This window comes from Pundamilia nyererei, unplaced genomic scaffold, assembly GCF_000239375.1.
Source record: "Pundamilia nyererei isolate P.nyererei 1_Seehausen unplaced genomic scaffold, PunNye1.0 scaffold00288, whole genome shotgun sequence".
Taxonomy (NCBI): domain Eukaryota; kingdom Metazoa; phylum Chordata; class Actinopteri; order Cichliformes; family Cichlidae; genus Pundamilia; species Pundamilia nyererei.
Window position 1 is genome coordinate 629,474 of NW_005187689.1, and position 19,707 is coordinate 649,180.

Below are 19,707 nucleotides of genomic sequence, written 5' to 3' on the forward strand. Positions count from 1 at the left end.
GCGAGGCTGCCATATCGCGCCATCGGCCCCTCTGGCCAACACCAGTAGGTGAAGTGTGTTGCAGGGGGATCGAACCGGCAACCTTCCGGTTACAGCTGAGCTTCCCAACGCCCTGAGCCACGGTTGCCCTGATAGTGTGTTTGATGCCAGTGAGACAGGTTTTATTCTTATTTTCAGACACCAGTTCTTAAAGCTGTCGTACTTTCCTGTGTTGAATATTCACTTTATGATCGCGTGGCATCAAAGTCAGCCTTGAATCTGAGACATGATGCAGGGACCTGGGATGAAAACCTGGAGAATTTCCAAAGGATTCCCGGTGGGGCAGCAGAGGGAACAGCAGTGAGTTTGTGTTGTTACAGCTAAAATCTGCGTTTTCCTGCCATTTCTGTTCATGTGACCAACAAACACATTTAAGGTTTTTCTGAGTCAGTCGTAAGGGGAGGAGAAGCAGAAGGACTCGCAGGGTTGTGCTGCAGCTGAGGGGATGTGGACTCTGAAGGGAGAAGCTTATTTTGTTGAGGTTTTGTTTTCGCATCTTAAACTAAATCTGCAGACCGTGGCTTAGAAGTGCGCCGTCGCTGAAGCCTTCTATTATGAGCTGCTCTGAGCTTTAATGTCCTGCTTTGGGAGAAGATGAATGAGAGCCAGCAGATGTCTGTTCAGCTGCTGTGACACCTGCAGCTCTGTGATGGCAGCCCATCATCCCATTAGCTTCGTTATCTTTACCTGAAACCTCGAGTCACACCGGGATTAAATGGCTCCGTCTCCTGAATGAGCATGTTTGAAAGTAAACTTGATGGAACAGAACCCTCTGAAGCTTTCTGTGTTCCCGACCCACATCCTCTGTGTGCTGCAGGACTTCGTATAGAGGTCAGAGACGATCACGTTGGATAACATACGCTGAAACCAGAGAGCTGCCTGAGATGTAGGTTACTGTTAACCCAGATCTAATCTGTGCTGCAAGCTTCACTTAAACAAACCAGACTAAGCTGAAACGTCCTAAGATTTGACAGAATAAACACTTAAATCAGTTTTACAAACGACTTCTTTACAGATCATAAAGGTTTTTATATTTTCCACCAATAAACACAGATTATAACAAACATGTGTCAATCACATATTTAAGAGAAGAAGGATCCTGTGCTCATAATTATACATAGATTAGTGTGTAATTATTCTCCCAACAAACTCATTCATTCAACGTATATTTAATATAGGCAAAATACTTGGCAGTGTGTGGAAGCCGCCATGTTCCCCCACCATATTTGAAGGACATCTCCCTTCTCACTAATAACGTTGACCATCCAGCAGAGGTGATGGAGAAGAGGTTGTAGGCTTTGTGTGCCATCTTCAGACTAAAGGATCATATATTTTATTGTTGGATTAAACGTCTTCAAGAAACTTGAAGTCCAGTCACTTTCTCTTGCAGCTCCTTAGACCCCCATGACCTGGATGACGAGCCTGCACAGACATCTGGATAAAACGTCTCCAGAGAGCCAGCTGAACAACCACTGCTGGTTACGATTTAACATTATAACAGCTAATATTCGGCTGTAGTATCGTAGAAGTCACTCTTTCCCCCAATAAACAGTTTGATTATATTCTCAAATCCTATGAAAGTTTATTCAGTAAGAGTCCGAGTCCAACAGTTTCACTAAAGCCAGCTAACAGAGGCTAGCGCGGGCGAACAGAGGCTAGCGCGGGCGAACAGAGGCTAGCGCGGGCGAACAGAGGCTAGCGCGGGCGAACAGAGGCGCTTACTGATTCAGCGAGTCCTCAAAAGCACACCTCAGTATCGCTGTCATTGGTCAGAAGTGAGCTTCTGTTCTCAAATCCTATGAAAGTTTATTCAGTAAGAGTCCGAGTCCAACAGTTTCACTAAAGCCAGCTAACAGAGGCTAGCGCGGGCGAACAGAGGCTAGCGCGGGCGAACAGAGGCTAGCGCGGGCTAACAATAGTGCTTACTGATTCAGCGAGTCCTCAAAAGCACACCTCAGTATCGCTGTCATTGGTCAGAAGTGAGCTTCTGGCTGTGTAAAGAAAGATGGACGCTGCTCACGTGCATTGACAGCTGAGGTAAACAGCAGACTGCCAGCCCACACAGCCGGGAAAAACACTTGGGGGTGGATCCAGATTCAGAAGCACGCCGGTGGTCATTAAAGGGCCAAGTTTAACGTGTCAGACTAAAACATGTTTGTCCTGTAGCAGCCACCATAGCTTGAATTATGCACTTGAGCTGCTGAGAGATTTCACACTCACCAGCCTGCAGCGTCTCACTCACACTGCTCCTCCGTGGCTCCTCTCCTCCTCTTCAGCTCACTTCTGCTCTGCTGCTGCTCTGCTCCACATTTCACTCTTTATTTGTTGGCATTGGTTCTCTGGACTGTGTTCAGCTTTGCCTCCCCTGCTGTGCTCAGCCAGAAACCCACCGGCACATCCACGACCCGTTCTGCAGCTTTCATTTAACTACAGTCCTCTTTGTATTTATTAATCAGTCACAACTGGCTCATGTTAAAGTTCCCTTTATATCTCAATGTGTGTAAAAAGTCACGCCATCCCTAAAAGTCCAGGATGTAAGTGGACGTTTTCTTTTGGGGGGGGGGGGGTCTTCCTAAGATTAAATCTATAAACAGTAAAGAAAGTGTCACATTTTGTATATGGACTCATTTTTATTGATACGCTTCTGTTACAGGCTTTTATTTTTCTGATGATCATGGAGATTTTTCTGACATTACCATCATCCTCACAGTAAGAGGCTCAGACACTTGTTTTCAAAGTCCTCGAACGTGCTCAAGTTTCCCGCTCGGTTCTGGTTCTGCTTGGTTGGCGAAGGACCGAAGAGGCGGAGCAGTCAGCGTGCACCAGCGCCGTGTGAGTGCAGAGGCTGAGCAGTGGCCTGTTAATGTGGGACCAGATATTTTGCCATTTTCAGGGAAATGTGAGAGTCTGTGCAGACATGTAGGTTAGTGTGCCAGTGCGGTAAACTTATGAGCGGTTATGTGATGGTGACCTACATGAGGGGAGGCTTTCCCACGTGGCTGTTATTCAATCGTACACACAGCTGATCGATGCTGGAGGAGCAGGAAAAGATAAAGGAGCATCAAACTAAATAACAGTCTGTTAAACTACGTAAGCGTCGGGCATGCCGAGCATTCCCTCTGAGCGAGGCTGGCGGCTACTCCATCAGGCCTGAGTCTCCCTCTCCCTGATGAAGAGCCAGCGAGCTCTACTCGTCAAACACAGCTGCCATACTGTCAAACTGGACTTGCTGCTTATGGGCTGCGAAGCTTTCCAGAATGAGTCCTGGTCTGTTTCAGGTCTGTGATGGTGCTCGTAGAGCTGGGCGATATGGCCTAAAATCCATATCATATCTTCTGTAGAACGTACTTTACACACTATAAGGCGCACTTAAAATCCTTTAATTTTCTCACAAATCAACAGTGAGCCTTATGTGTGAATTCTGGTTGTGCTTACTGACCACGAACCGATTTTGTAGCACACGACACGCAGAGCTGTCAAAAATGTTTTAGTATGACGTTGCTAAGCTACGAAGCTGCACCGCTTGATTGCTTGTCGGAGCATTACAGCTGCCGTAGTCTGGAGCCTCGCGGAGTAATCTGGGTCCTAAACTCCGTCTGTTTCAGGTCCCAAAGTCAAACCAACTAGCTAGCTTCCACCTAAACATGGTATAGCATGTTCTGACTGAGAAATTTCTGAAACAATTCATCCTTACTGAACCAAGCCTGGGAACTCCAACCAGAGCTGGAGAGATACAGCCAACGCACTGCAGCACATGAGCCCACCCAAACACAGTGGGAGGGTCTTTGTGCTCTTAAACGTGTTTGTGGCGTTGAGCGGACTATGGAGGATAAGAGTGATCAGGTCAGAGTTCACTCTGTCACCTGACTTCCTGTAGTGTCTGTGTTCCTGTTACTGCTGACAGAGAAACAAATGCTCTAAAACTCACACCTCCTGGACAACAATGATGTTACGCACAAAGCTCCAACACCTGATGAGGTTTCTACAGTTTGTGAGCCGTTCAGGCCTCCAGCTGATCAGATCTTCTGAAGTGTTAAAGTGTGAGCCTGCAGAGTGACTCGTGCTGAAGGAATCGGGGAAAACACAACGTCTGGATTTATTTCATGATAATTATCCTGAAGGTTTTGCGTGAAAGTGTCAAAGCACCAAATTCATCCAGTCAGGACAGTGTTTCTATTTGCTCTCGATTCAGCCTGTGACTCATTACAGGTGTGTGTGTCTCTGTGTGCACGCGTGTGTGTGTGTGTGCGACAGGAATGAGGTTACTGGGCTAAGGGATTGTGTTGTGGAGCGGTCGAAGCTGAGTGTGTCTGCTCTGACAGATGTAGGCCAGAACAGTTATATAAGGATGGCTGTACACACACACATACATACAGTGACACACACACAGCGCCTCCCTGTGTTTTCACCAGCATGTACGTGAGCAGCAGTGCGAGCTTCCCCATCAAAGATACCAGCCTGCTTGAGTGCACGTGGTCATACAGGTTCACTCTCTGCACGTGTACGCTCATGAGGGTGCTCACGTGTGCACACATAACAGCTGATGGCACGAAGGAGCCGAGCGTCTGGCTGGTTTTCATCCAGTCAGATGGAAATGAGGATTTCCTCAGAACAGTCTTTTACTGTCAGCGTTCCTCCTCCAGGGGGCGCCGTTCTGCCATTTGTCTTTGTGACTGCAGACGCGTGGCTCAGGGTCAGGACTCGGGCTCGTAGCCTCTTCACTGTTTTGGTCATTGTCCTCTTTATTCTCACCATCTGAAAACGCAGAAACCTCAGTGATCAGAACGTGTTTCACTTCCATGGATTCAGGCACAGAATAACGGAGGCCACACTGAGGGCTGCACTGAGCCTCTGAGTCCCTGCACACATGAGCGCCGACTGCAGAGAAACCACAGCGCTGTGCTGTGTGAGCACCGTCGTCTTTAGCTCGCTCACAGTCGTTCTTGGACATCAGGTCCGGGGGACTTTTGCGTTTGACTGACTGAATCTGATGACTGCGCTGGTTTTGCGGCCTTGGTCGAGCCGTTTCTGCGCTCGTTGTAAAGTCAACGTCGGGCCGGTTTATTCTCCTGAAATCAGGCATCGTGTTGCTCGGAGGCCCGAGTGGCTGCAGACTGAACCGAGCTATAAAAAGAGCAGACGGTGATTATAAAACCTCCTGGCTGAGTGTGTGCAGGCGCTCACGTGCCGCCGCACACAGATTGAGAGCAGGCAGAGCTTTGGCGGTTTAACGATGGGGTCAGACGGGGGGACGGAGCTGTAACGATCAGACTCTGTCTGGTCTGTTGGACCTGCAGTCACACCTGATCAGAACCCCAGCACGCCCTCAGAGCTCATCAGCTTCAGACACTACACACATGAATGCACGCTTTCTTTTCCAAAAACCAAGAAACTTCTCAGGGTTTTGCTGTGGCGCCCCCTAGAGGGCGCAGCTGAGAGGATTTGTGGATCACAGCCTGTCTCATTACAGCGAAATGATTTTTATCTGGGTCGAGTTTTAAAAGCGCGAGTTTCACCTGTAGGATCCAGCATCTTCCTGTGAGCTGTAATTATTACTAAAGTGTTTTTGTAGTGGATAACTCTGAGAGGGCATTTCCAGCTTCGCGGCCCAGCGGGGCAGGGGCGCAGGTGTTGGGAATCCCTGGGTTCCCGTCCTAGATGAGGGTCAATGATTTTCGCTTTGTCATGCATCTCGTTTCTGTCCTCCTGTCTCTCCTCAGGTTTCTTCTCCAGTGTTTGGAGGATCTGGACGCCAGCCTTCGCAAGCTCAACTCTCGCCTTTTCGTCATCAGGGGCCAACCAGCCAACGTGTTCCCGCGGCTCTTTAAGGTGAGATGCAGGAAATCCTACTCCGGGGTTAGGGCAGACATGTGACCAGGGCGCTCTGCTCTGCTGCTCCTGCAGCCTGTTGGGAATCCTCTCTCTCTGTTTCTCAGGAGTGGAAGATCTCCCGGCTGACCTTTGAATACGACTCAGAGCCTTTTGGGAAGGAGAGAGACGCCGCCATCAAGAAGCTGGCCATGGAGGCGGGCGTGGAGGTCATCGTCAAAATATCGCACACCCTGTATGACCTTGACAAGTGAGTGAGCTTTATTTAACGACAGCGCGGACCCTTGAGAACACAGCGACGCTGTAAGGACATTCAGGGAGGGTTGTTTCAAACCGTCATGGAGCCTGAGGTCACATGATCACGGTCATGTGTCATGAGATTCCTCTTTGCTTCTCCGCAGGATCATCGAGCTAAACGGCGGGCAGCCTCCGCTCACTTACAAGCGTTTCCAGACTCTGATCAGCCGGCTGGATCCTCCGGAGATGCCTGTGGAGATGCTGACGGACACGCTGATGGGGCACTGCGTCACGCCCGTCCTTGAGGACCACGGGGACAAGTACGGCGTCCCCTCGCTGGAGGAGCTTGGTGAGAAATCAAACACACTCACGAGAAAACAACCACAAAGATGGCCGACAGCGTTTCTCGTAGTTGAAGCACCAATCAGAATCTCCGTGTACTTATTCATCCACACCCTAAAACCAAAATCCAACAACAAACAGGCGAAGATCTATGGGCTCAAATTGTGGTCATAAATATTTTGTACTTTTAAATCAGGATTTATATGTGTAAAAAGAATTTGTGTGTGGCCAAAAAATACGTGTGAAATTCTGCACTGAAGTTTCAGGTTACAAGTATGAATTTTGACCCTACTTTTCTTCCTTTCATCCGGTTGGTCAATGTCATGTCAATCACAAATTTAACAATCCAATCAGAGAACAGATGGGTTTGGCTATTGGAGGGGTGCTTTATGGAGCCCAGCTTTTTCTGTCTGTGGCGGTCCGAGTTTGGTGATTTTTGTGTCACAGGTTTACGTGCTTAATACAAGGACCTCCAGAGCCTTTTCAACAGTGCTGCAGACCTCGGGGGGGCAGGCAGTGCTGTGGAAATGACAGTCTTCACTAGTGGGGATAGTTACAAAGCTTTCTTTGTTTTGAATTAGCATACATGTTTTTATTGAACATTTGAAGATAAAAAAACTGAAACACTTGTAGAGGACGTAAAGTCAGAGATAGAAACGGCAAGGAGCAGGTGCATCTAGTACAGGTAAAACCCCACAGAGCTCAGCAGCCAGCGCAACAAATTCTGGATCCTTTGCTTTTAGTTAGCAGTTAGCATTAGCAGCACATGTTGCGTCCGATGTGAAAGGACCTTCATGCTACGCATTGTGACTCACAGCAATGGTCCTGGGTCAGCCCTGACTTTGTGTTAAACTAATCCTAAAGTAATGATGGTGTTTCTAACCACTGATATAGCACAACTTTATCCTTTCAACAGCTGCGGAAAGTTAGGGGACCTAGCTGCTATCGGATATTTATACAGAGATCCTCCAGCTTCAAACTGTATCACCCTTCAAGGACCTGCAGTTCAAAAAAAGAACCCCTCCAACAGCCAAACCCATCTGTTCTCTGATTGGACTGTTAAATTTGTGATTGACATGACATTGACCAATCAGATGAAAGGAAGAAAAATAGAGTTTCACGCGTATTGCTTACACACACACAAATTCTTTTTATGCATACAAACCTGATTTACAAGTACAAAATATTTATGACTACAATTTGAGCCCATAAAAATCGACCAATGATCAAATCACACAAGCACACAGACACACTCTCACAGACAGAGACACACTCTCACAGACACACACAGAAACACTCTCACAGACACACGCACACTCTCTCACACTGAGTGTAGCTGAGCAGGCCTGCAGCGCCCCCTGTGGCAGCTGTGTGCATCACAGCTTCAGTGCAGTTTGATGGCGTTCCTGCACAGCGTCCGTCAGTCAGCTGCTGCTTTCACACCTGCAGGTTTTGTCCCAGAGAGTTTTAAAATCAAAGTAAGGGCCAGGAAACCTTAAACATGGCTCCTGAGTGAAGCTGTGACGCTTGAAGCTCTTGAGTGTTGCACGTTCATCCAAAGCTGATGACACACATCAGCTTTGGATGAGTGTCTGGAGTGAAATAATATAAAAGATATTTGGCTGAAACTTTTTTCACTTTGAAACACTGATTTGTTTCTCAGACGACAGGGACCAGCCCACCCCAAACAGGGCTTTGGCTTAGTTGTCCTCTCTGCTGAGTCCCTCGACTTCATTGTCATATTTTATTTGCTCCTGTGTGTGACCCGGGCACCGAGCCTGAGCGAAGGCCTCTGCAGCTCCACAAACAGACATGAAACACTTGTTGCAGCGCCCTCTGCTGGAGCTGTTTTAAACGCAGGAAAAGAGCTTCCAGCCTGGTGGATCTGATTCTGGACTCATTCAGCTTTAAGGAGAAACTGCAGTCAGCTGATTGATGCCGAAAGAACTCCTCCCATAATTAAACCCCAAACCTGTCACCTGCTCTCTAATTTAAAGCTCTGAGTCGGGTGAAGCCATCTGTCTCTGTCCATTCATGCAAGCACCTGCTGTGGAGCACCTGACCCTGAGACATTTAAGGAGCTCTGTGCTCCTGAATGAACGTGCTGATCCTCAGTCTGCTCCCCATTCAAAGAAACCTGCTGCTCCACAAAGCTCCGCCTCCATCTGCCACTCACAGCTGCCGCTCACTGACCTCATCAGGTCACGTGTAGAGTGATGCACACCTGCCCATTATAACTCTAATCTGATCCCAATTAAGTAACTTCTGGTGCTCGTTGATGACTTCTCCTCACTCAGAGTTGAATCTGTCACGAGTCGTAGCGTCAGGCCCACGCCGCTCTTTCAGTCCGAGTCGTCCTCGGGTTTGGCAGGTGGGGACACGGTGGGTTCGGTTTCTGCTTCATCATACAGCAGGTTCACTGACGGGCCGCATCTGAGCAGATCTGATCAATAACGTCAATAAAGTCCAGAAATGAAATATTGAACTTTTTATTCTGGTGATAAAACATGAAAATAAATCATCTTCAGTCTTTATTTTCAAACCAATCAGACGTTTACTCTGAGCTCGTTCTCAAGAGGTTACAGAAGTGAAATGACGGGGTCGTTTACCCATGGGGTCGTGACGGGTTAGTTTAATCACGGGGTCGTTTAACCACGGTGTCGTTTACCCACAGGGTCGTTTAACCACGGGGTCATGGCGAGGTCATTTACCCACAGGGTTGTGACGGGTCGTTTACCCACGCGGTCGTGGAATGACGGAGCATCGCTCTTTTGTTCCTGAACTAGTCAGTTCAGTTCAGTTCATTTTTATTTCAAGCATTTCAAACATGTGGCTTCACAATCATTACAAAATATCATTCCATTATTTGTTTGAAATGGAGTAGGCTGAAGTATTCCCTTATTTGTCCCTACCCCCTCAAGTTTTACCTCTCATTCATTTATTTTTTTTGTCTTAAATTAAACAAACAACATATGAAACATATGAAGTAAAACAAAACATAACATACATAAATCAAAAACAAGAAATTAGCAAGCCCCACCACAGTATAGTTTCTTTCATATGAAAAATACAGAATGTGTATATTTGCAGATACACAAGTTATGGAAAAACAAACAAACCAGAACAAAAGAAACAAAAAAGAACCACAACACCATTACCAACAACCAGTCGAAGCTTCTTTCTTTGTGTCTCTGAGTACCTTGGGTTTAAATTTCACCTGTGCAGGTGTGACTTAAAGGCACAGCGAGCAGGTTCAGGTAATCCAGCAGGTCTGGGATGGGAGACAGGTGGGTGGGGTGCCGAGTTCTGATTGGCTGTGTGTGTTTATGGAAGGTTGACCTGCTAAGGACAATGATGAAGGTGAACCGTCTCTTTCAGGCTTTGACACGGAGGGGCTGCCGTCAGCCGTGTGGCCAGGAGGAGAGACCGAGGCTCTTACCAGGATAGAGCGCCACCTGGAGAGAAAGGTGGGTACTGCAGCTGATGGTGGGCTGTGGTCATAGAAAGCTCTGAGGGGATGACGTTCAGCAGAAGCGCTGAGGAGTTCTCAGTGATGCAGCTCCTATTTTCATTGGCTGTTATCTTTGATGGGGCAGATTAAAGATCTTCAGCATCACAACAGAAGAAACGCGCACTCATCTGTTTCAGTAAACACATTAGTAGGGCTGGGCCATATTATACCGTTCACGGTAATACCGGTACAATGTTAGGCAACGATAAGAAAATGAAATATGGTGATAGAATGTGGGTAAAATGCACATGCGCAGGGCCTTTGTTTTCATATGCACATGGCCGAAAAAGCATGGCGGCGACAGAGAATGAGAAGGGAGAAAGGAACATGCAAGCGGCCGTCGTTATTGCCGTATTTGTCGGACTAGGGTGCTCGTAAATCTGGGAGTAATCTGGGTCCTAAACTCTGTCTCTTCAGGTCCTAAAGTCAAATGAACACTGCGGCATCAGAGTTAAAAAACTGTCTAAATTCTTTCATCTTTAATAAAATGATCAGCGTTGCTGCTTTACCAGGTGTAACAGTTAAGTTTAACATCCAGGCATCCATGAAAACAGGATTTATTACACTTAACGGAGTTAGAAGCTAGCAGGAAGTTAGCTCGCTAGTTTTGCTAGTTACCTAAACATGATATAGCATGTTCTGACTGAGAGATTTCTGAACAAATTCAAACGTACAGCTCTGCTGTCACGTCCAACATATAATAAGACAGGAAACTAAACAGCAGTGACGTTTGTAGGGTTACTGAAGTTGGGCTAGCTGGTATATAATGATGTGCTACGTGATCGCTAACGACACAGCTATGTTAGCATAAACACAGTGAAGCTGGAGGACGAACACTAACACTTTTCCACTCGATAAAAGTTAACTTCAGGGTTCATCATGGTTAGAGACAAATGCAATCGCATGGCAGGATGCTGTAAACAGACCAAACTTCAGTCAGGAGAACAACTGAGATAATCCATCCACAATACGAGGTTAATCATTAATATACTGCAACAACATGGGAATAGAGCAGCTGTGATAGAATACAGCATTAATGAATCAATGGTACAGAAGTGGAAGAAGCAAGAAGAATGAGTTGAATAAAGTTTGATTCATCTGACTGCTTTGTTTCGCTTAATGTGCCTTATAATCCCGTGCACCTTATGGTCCAAAAAAATACATATTTGACGTTTTTATTTGGCACACTGCAGTTTAATATTGCAAAGCACCTCTTTTTAACTTTGGTGGATATTATACATGGTTATGCTCAGGATATGTCAGCCCATTTCTACTGGAAATGGCTTTTGGTTAAACCTTCAGCAAGGAATTTGCATTTGCACTGTTAAATTTTTATAAAGCTTTAATGCACATAAAAACCAGCTGCTTGTTTAAGTGAAAATAAATGGATGGGTTTTTGCGCTAAAGTTGTGGAGTTGTATTTTGTCTCTTGCGTGTTATCGCAAATTTTCAAATATATATCGTGATAAATATTTTTGGCCATATCGCCCTGCTCTAACAAACACTGTTCGCTTTCTTTTCTTGTCATGTTCTTGTCTGTCCGAAAACGTCTTTTGTTCAGGTTCACAGACATGTGAAACACTCCCTGCTGCTTTCCAAACCAGCCGCCTGTGATTTGGTGAATACTTTAACGTGGCCGTCTTACTTCCCCTCCTTTCTCTCTCCCTCTCTCTCTCTCCAGGCGTGGGTGGCGAATTTCGAGCGTCCGAGGATGAACGCCAACTCACTGCTGGCCAGCCCAACAGGCCTCAGCCCATACCTGCGCTTCGGCTGCCTCTCCTGCCGCCTCTTCTACTTCAAGCTCACCGACCTGTACCGCAAGGTCTGCGTCAGACCCACACGTTGCTGTTGCATATTTATGCTGCCCCGAAGCATCGGTGCGACTGCACCGCAGCGATGATCTCATTTATGGACGTGTATGAAGCAGAGCCCATCTGCTACTCTGTTTCTTTACGAATGAACTCCATAGACGAGACAATGCTGTGCAAAAGTCTTGAGCCACCCCTCATTTCTTCACAAACGTTCCTGTAATCTTTGAAGTGCTCTTGAGCAACAGTTGTCCAGAGGTCTTTGTAATGTTAAACTCTGACCTCTGAATCATTCTGAACCAGTGTTGTAGTGTTAGGTTGTGCCTGTTGTGTGCAGACACAACCTAACACTACAAACACATTTGAATCAGAAGCTAAAACTAAAGGCAGGCTGTCACACAAACACGTTATCTGTGAATCTATGAGACACGCCAAATATAACGCAGTTTGACATGAAATGGCATTTTTGGCCCAACAAGGCGATTCCCAAAGAGGAATAATATCATTTTATTATTTCCAGATCATTGCATATCAGTGCAGGTGTGAGCTATGAGTGCACTTGCCAGATGCAGTGATCTGATTGGTCAGATCTGAACCATCAGAGATGAAATATTGGCATGAAGGCCCCACCGAAAGGGCGGTGACATCACCGCTGGGCTCAGGTCGGTGCTGCTGAACCCACTGAGACGGTTGAACGGCGACTGACTGCTGTGATCAACAGAACGTCGTTGAAGTGAAACACTTTTATAAAACCGATGGCCGAGGTTGAAAGAGTTAACCCCCCCGAACGCTTTTAACCCGATGCTTTTGTGATGTTTCTACTGATGCAGGTGAAGAAGAACAGCTCTCCTCCACTCTCGCTCTACGGACAGCTACTGTGGCGCGAGTTCTTCTACACCGCCGCCACCAACAACCCACGCTTCGACAAGATGGAGGGAAACCCCATCTGCGTCCGCATTCCCTGGGACAAAAATCCTGAGGCGCTCGCCAAGTGGGCTGAGGCGAAGACGGGCTTTCCCTGGATCGATGCCATCATGACTCAGCTGAGGCAGGAGGGGTGGATTCATCACTTGGCCCGGCATGCCGTGGCCTGCTTCCTCACCAGAGGTGACCTGTGGATAAGCTGGGAGGAAGGAATGAAGGTGAGCACATGGGAAGCGGTCATGGTGCGGTGACGTGCCGATACTGAAACATGCCGATGAATCAGACGGGAACAGCTGACCGCATTACTGCCTTTATTTTTGTGCGTCAGGGTTTAATGTCGTAGGTGTTTTTCCTTCTTCGTGTCGGCCTTATTATTTTGGCACGTTTGCCAGTAACTTCCGTTCATGCTTAAGGAATAAAAACAACCGAGTTAAAACAAAGTGATGTTACTCACTCAGGTGTCGGCTTATTTTTGCACTTCCTGTTTTAATGGGCTGTGGTTACCTGCTGCAGGTGTTTGAGGAGCTGCTGCTGGATGCAGACTGGAGCGTGAATGCGGGCAGCTGGATGTGGCTGTCCTGCAGTTCATTCTTCCAGCAGTTCTTCCACTGCTACTGCCCCGTGGGCTTCGGCCGGCGCACCGACCCCAACGGGGACTTCATCAGGTGGGTACCTTTCCTTCTATCGCCCCTTGGGGCCAACAGCTGAGCCCGCACCTGGTTGGCGCCCTTCCTCCCTCTGTCTCTCAGGACTGCACAGATATTAGAGCGTTGAGGGTCATCAGAGGAGAGCAGTGAGTCACAGGGGAAGCACAGACAGATTTACCTGTTTTAAAAGTAACACCTGTTACACCTGATGGAACCTGCCAGTTACTGATGACATCAGTGTCTCACACACAGTCAGCTCAGGGACAGGTCAGCTGAAGACAGCAGAGGGGGGGAGAGAGAGATGGGGGGATAAAGGGGACATCCAGATCTTAGGGTAAGTCAACAAACCAGCGTCCTTCCCTCCTCGTCTTTGTCTGTGTGTCATCAGCTGTTTGTAGCTGTCTGTTCACACCTCAGCACTTAGTCTGGGATCCAGGATGCTAACGACCTCACAGTGTGTGTGTGTGTGTGTGTGTGTGTGTGACTCTGAACATGTATGCATCAGTAGACGTGTACCTGCAGCAGCGTGTTCATTACTGCTGCTCTCTCCCCCTCCCCCCTCCTTCCACTCTGTTTGTGATTTTTGGGGGTTGGGGGGAAAGTTCAGCGGTCCCTCTCCCCTTCGTAGATTGTAGCTGATTGCTTTTAAGGTGATTGGCCGGTCTCTCGCCCCTCCACCCAGGTGCAGCCTGCGCTTCCAGCCGGGGCTGCCGTGGATGGACGTTGTTGATGGCGGTTTGTTTCATGTACCTGTGCAGCCCTGAGGCACTCGCGCCCCAGCGGCACCCTCTGAGCAGGTTTATGACTCGGTGGCGTCTCATTTCGTCAAAAGGGATTCTGACCGCTTGGTAGGGAAATGCAAACGCCTCGCCTGCATTCGTTAGGTAGAGCGTTATGAAGCATTCCACGGAGGGTAGTGAGGAGAGGCGTTGGACCAGCTGTAGCTCTGCCATCGCAGTGAAGCACGATTGGCGCCGGTACTCGTTACCTGCGCCGTGCCACGCGAGCCGGTCCACTGTCCAGGCGCTGGGCAAAGCCCCTCATCAGGCCCTTTGTGAAATGTTCAGTGGCGCTCTGCTTTTGTGAATGCAGCCCTGCGGATCAGGCGGAGCTGGAGCGGCGGCTGGCTCACTCAGACACATGGCGTGGATCACTAGTGCACGTGTGCATCACGTAGGGTAAAAAACAGGCCGAGATCAGAGATACAGATCTGACTGCAGAGGATAAGCAGCCCTCGCATGGCTAGGCTTAGGCTTTTCCCCGACCATCATCCACCCAGTCACATCCATCCAACATCCAACCACATGCAGCAGGGAGAGTCAGCCCCACCCTTTATGTTTAAAGATGTCTGCATATCTGCCAGTGTAGGCGTGAGGTGAAAATCCAAAGCTGTGACACTAAATGTGGACAGCAGATTGAAGATTACATCATCAAAGATTACATGACAGGAAGAGGAAGCCCTTATTGCCCACGCCACCCGCCGCCCTCCATCGGCTCGCGTGCTGCCGGCAGGTCGCGGATCTTCCTGACAAAAGGGTTGTGGTCCCTTTTGGTGAAATGAGGGGGGCTCCCTAGTGTGCCGGCCCAGAGTATGGCGCTGTGGCGATGGGAGAGGACAGTCAGCAGAGGCTTTGGGCCCACTGACCACTTAAAAGACAACCACCACAGTCAGAGGGGCAGGGGGGGCAGATTTGAGCTCTTTTCTCAGTCCACTGCTGTTTGAAGGGGATGGAGGTGGGGTAAGGTTGGGGGAGGGTGGGGCCAGAGCTGGGAGGTACGGTGGAGGACTTCTGTCATCAACGGCGAGCTCTCAGGAGAACTTCAGCTTCCTCTTCTGTTCAGCTGTGAGGAATGAAACCAAAGAAGAGCTTTGAGCGATGCACGGACAGGAAGCTCGATGGCAGATCTTTTCCACCGTACACCGGCTCTGGTCCAGGTGGGGTGGGAGGGGTTGGGCGGGTGGGCTCAAAACTTTGTGCTTTCTAATGGCGTGTTGCAGTAGACGTCTTCCTAGCGGCACCAATCAGCAGTGATGTCTCTAACGACACGGCGCTCTCCGTCCGTCGAGCACGCGTGCGTCCACACGGCCGCACCGCTGCCTGCCCCCACTGTGCCGCTTCCCTCAGTTCCACTCGCCCCTCTCCTCCGCCCCGCTTGTGTCCCCTCCTCGGACTCGGTAAGGTCGGACCAAGCGCAGTAGGTAGGTGGCTCTCTCTCCACGACAGTCCAAGGAATCTTCTGCACGTTGTGAGATGTTGACCTCTTGCTGCAGTCTGATTGGCTCTCGCAGCGTCGCTCTGCGTGGCGTGGCTGCCGTCACACCAGCTCACAGTAAATGTTGTTGGGACCACAGCCCCTGGTTTTCCACCACGTTTGGCAGCATTAACGTCTCTCTGAGCGCCCTGCGACGGTTACTGCCCGCAGTGCTTCTGACTCATGTCCTGTAGCCTTACTGTGCAGTGTTGTGCTTGTTTGTAGCTTCGTTCTGCAGCAGCTGACTTCCTTAAAACTTGTAAGCACGAAGGGCTGCAGACCAGCGTGCTCCGGCTGCAGGCCTAAACCTCAGCCAGCTCTTCACACAGCAGCAGCTAAAGTTTGGAAACACACATTTCAGCTCATATCTGAGACGGTAGCTCCGAAACATTCAGACATGACATTTTTTCCTCTTAACCCTTTACCTCCCTGCATCACCACCACCCCAATGCACTTTGTACCCCTCCTCGTGCTGACAGAAGCCAGCATGTCTAATGTCTCCATCTGCTTCCAGACGATACTTACCTGTCCTCCGAGGTTTTCCTGCTAAGTTCATCTACGACCCGTGGAACGCTCCAGAGTCTGTGCAGGCAGCGGCCAAGTGCATCATTGGAGTCCATTACCCGAAGCCCATGGTGCACCACGCAGAGGCGAGCCGGCTCAACATCGAGAGGATGAAGCAGATCTACCAGCAGCTGAGCCGATACAGAGGACTGGGTACGAGATCAGAGAACATAAAACGTTAGCCTTAAACCACAGCACAGCACGCCCCGGTCGCTCCAGGAACTAAAGCTTTAGAATATTTAATGAGGCCAAGTTCTGTCTTCATGCTGCGCAAACTTTCAGTTCACACACTCATGTGATTCTTTCCAGAGGTTTGAGTCGTCGTAGCTTCAGGAGTTTAAGAGAGATGCACATGAAAAAAACAAATTCAAAGCTGAACCTAGTTTTTATTCTGCAGGAGTGTTTTTCTCCTCCAAACAGGTTTTATGTGATGGAATAACCTGCAGTAGTTTGATGTCTGTGACGTGTAGCAGCAGTGTTCAGATTTATTACAGTTTCAAATTGTCAAAGTTACGAGTAATAAGTGTGTGTGTGTCTTTCAGGTCTGCTGGCATCAGTGCCGTCCACCCACGGGAACGGGAATGGAGGAATGATGGCCTTTTCCCCTGGAGAGCAGCACCCAGGGACCAACAGTTCACACAGTAAGGCCTCTGGACACAGTCCGAGCTTCCAGCCGCTCTGGCAGCTCTGTTGTTGAGTCACGTCTTCTTCTGTGGTCTTCAGCGCCCGGAGTGTCGGGGAGCCCCGTTCCAACAGGAAATGGCAGCGGAAGCATCCTTCTCAACTTTGACAGCGAAGAACAGACCGGCCCCAGCGGCGTTGGACAGCAGCATCAGCGCCTGCAGCAGCATGGTACATGACGCCGCAGCTTCCTGTCTGGACTGAGGTCAGATTCACAGTTTAGTGGCACGATGTCGTATTTATAGTGTGTTTGTGTGTGTGTGCGATGCAGGATACCACTCAGTGCCAGACACCAGCCAGAACACCAGCAGCCGACTCTACCACGAGTTTGCTGTGCCTCAGCACCCAGGTACGCCGCGGGCGGGAAGCATTTGAAGTGTTTCACGTCAGCTTCGGCTCAGACCTTTCTCCTCCTTTTCCTTCAGGACTCCTCCTGCACCCCCGGGGCGGCATCACAGGGAAACGGGAGCGCGAGTCGGAGCGTGAGGGGTCGGGGGAAGAAGAGCCGGCGTCCTGCTCCGTGCACAAGATGCAGCGACAGAGCGCAGAGGTCAGCCCACCACTCGGCAGAGCTTCTGTCCAAAAGCTGCCAAAACAGTCCTGACACGTAAAGCCAGGCATCCCGTATTTCAGGACTTATTCCTTGTTGAGGGAAATTTAGGCCGTGTGTGAAACAGGAAGAGAGAGCGGCATTCCACCCCGCAGATATGAAGAACTCCTGTGGCGTGCTCGGTTGCCTGCCAATAATCCAGGTGTGTCTCGTCTCATTGCAGGCAACCTAGAGCAGATGGAGAAGAGACCGTGCGGAGTCCATGGAGCCGGCAGAGAGAGGAACGCCCGACATCACCGCCTGTCCTCCAATCACAGCAGCTCCAGACAGGCGCCTCCTCCTCTTCCTACTTTTCCTCACACACAGAAAATCCCAGGGAGCACACACAGAGGTGAAAATGTGTCAGTTGGTTCGAATCGGTTGACCTCTGACCTCAGAGGAATGTGCAAAGAAACAAATGACCTCAAACTTTATTTCTAATAAAATAAATAAACCAATAAAAACTTTATTGTCTTAAACGGCAGCCACCGCCACGCAGCTGCCAGGCTACGACGCGGAGCCTTCGTCACAGGCTTCGGAGAGTCTTCTTCTACTCAAACAGGCTTAAACAGGGAAACGCAGCTAAAGCTCCGCCCACGAGCCACGCCTCGAACAAAGAGGTCATCCAGAGGAGCGCAGCTGTAACACGAGTGACCCGAAGCACCAAACGCAGCCTGCCAACTTCACTTCCTGTCTGTGTAAATAAAGCCTTTTTTTAATACTGGAGGTGCAGCGGGTTAATAAACACGAAACCTCCTACTTAACGGCACTGGTTGTGATTCCCCCTTTCACCACCTGGGGCAGCATTTCACCAGCACGTGTCTTCACGCTGTAAATGAGCGCGGCTCACCGCTCCATACATGCGCACGCACGCTACGCTGGGGCTTTGGATGTGGAGTTTCTTCACATCCTGGTGATGCTCCAGTTAACTTTGAGCATTTTTAAAGCAGTTTAGAAAAACAGGATGTTACACGTACTACCTTTATTTCCGACGCTGGCTTCGTGGGAACGTCTTCGACTGCCTGGTTTGTGCTCGCTCGTATCGGCAGCTAACATCGAATGCAAGTGAAATTTGGATGCATTAAAGTCACAAGTGTCAGAGGTCTCTATATATTTATAGCCGAGCCCGTTCCTGGTCTTTGAGTCGTGTTTACAGTGACGTTCTTAGATTAGAGCCTTCGTGCCGTGGCGTCGTTTAGCCCTCTGTGTGACGCCGTCATGCACGAGGAGGCGAAGCATGGCTGAACACTCAGGTCCTGATCTGAGACTTGTTCTGTTTCTGTTGTTGGACCATCGTCCTCGCAGCTTTTCCCACATTTTTACTGAGGTCGCTGCGCTTTAGCACTTGTGTTTGGTCCGACCTGGCCAGTCACATTTTCACCTCTCTGTTCCCCTCACACACACCTCCTTCTGCAGATGTGGTGGTTGAGCTAATGGCTGCGTTCAGGCTCCTCTCAAGGCGTCACATTTTTCTAAGATTTCTTATAAAAACCAAAAACCTGCTAAACAAAAATGAAGGAAAAAAGACTAAAAACTAAGTTAAGTCAACGCGCTGAGACGGGCGACCCAAACGAGCCTCATTCTGTCACAGACAACATTCCTCACACGGTTTCCTGCGGCGCTGCACGGAGGGACACGTGAAGCATGCACGGCTGTTCGGGATCATTAAAACTGTAAATCTGCCCAACATCTGCTTCATGGCCGACAAACAAACGGTCGCTGGCGTCCAGGGGGGTGGGGATCCTCCACCCTCCACCAGCACCGCCACTCCCACTCAGAGAATGTATCATAAAATCCACACAGCAGCATCGGTGGCTGATGTTAGCACCACCAGCTACACACACACAAACAAAGATCTGCACATACACAAAGATACGCACACCTGTTATTACTGCGCAGTTTCATTACAGTTACCCTGTTTTCTTTTGAGTTTACAGTGTGATTACCCGAGTATTTCTCATGTCATTACAGAGTAAATATATACAGTAAATATGCTTTTTTCCCACAGGAAACGTAGTAAAGTACAGAGTAAATACTTGTAAACATCTGGTAATTTCACTGTATTTGCGTACAGTTACATGAGTAAGGACCAGGCTTCATGTGAGTTTGAATCCGGGCTAATTTACCTGTATTTAAACTGTAATCACACCCACAACTGTAAACTCAGATAACTCACTTCCTGTTGTTTCACAATAAAAGTCTTCTTCTACTGAACAGTCAGAGGCCTTTATTGTGAAAAGTGTTCATTAAAAAACCAATAGTCCATATCTCTGTCTCTCTCTC

General features: G+C 48.9%; 1 protein-coding gene across 1 annotated transcript in view; it reads left to right on the top strand.

Annotated features, from left to right (window-relative positions):
• Nucleotides 1-19,638, top strand: part of cry3a (cryptochrome circadian regulator 3a) — a 24,475-nt gene extending 4,837 nt beyond the window's left edge. The window contains exons 3-15 of the mRNA XM_005750806.1: nucleotides 5,760-5,868; nucleotides 5,976-6,118; nucleotides 6,270-6,454; nucleotides 9,826-9,914; nucleotides 11,640-11,780; nucleotides 12,597-12,908; nucleotides 13,204-13,355; nucleotides 16,105-16,307; nucleotides 16,697-16,795; nucleotides 16,878-17,006; nucleotides 17,107-17,184; nucleotides 17,261-17,385; nucleotides 17,609-19,638. Of these exons, the coding sequence (XP_005750863.1) occupies nucleotides 5,760-5,868; nucleotides 5,976-6,118; nucleotides 6,270-6,454; nucleotides 9,826-9,914; nucleotides 11,640-11,780; nucleotides 12,597-12,908; nucleotides 13,204-13,355; nucleotides 16,105-16,307; nucleotides 16,697-16,795; nucleotides 16,878-17,006; nucleotides 17,107-17,184; nucleotides 17,261-17,385; nucleotides 17,609-17,617 (1,774 nt within the window). The 3' untranslated portion in view covers nucleotides 17,618-19,638. The remainder of the gene's footprint in view (nucleotides 1-5,759; nucleotides 5,869-5,975; nucleotides 6,119-6,269; nucleotides 6,455-9,825; nucleotides 9,915-11,639; nucleotides 11,781-12,596; nucleotides 12,909-13,203; nucleotides 13,356-16,104; nucleotides 16,308-16,696; nucleotides 16,796-16,877; nucleotides 17,007-17,106; nucleotides 17,185-17,260; nucleotides 17,386-17,608) is intronic.
• Nucleotides 19,639-19,707: the final 69 nt, after the last annotated feature.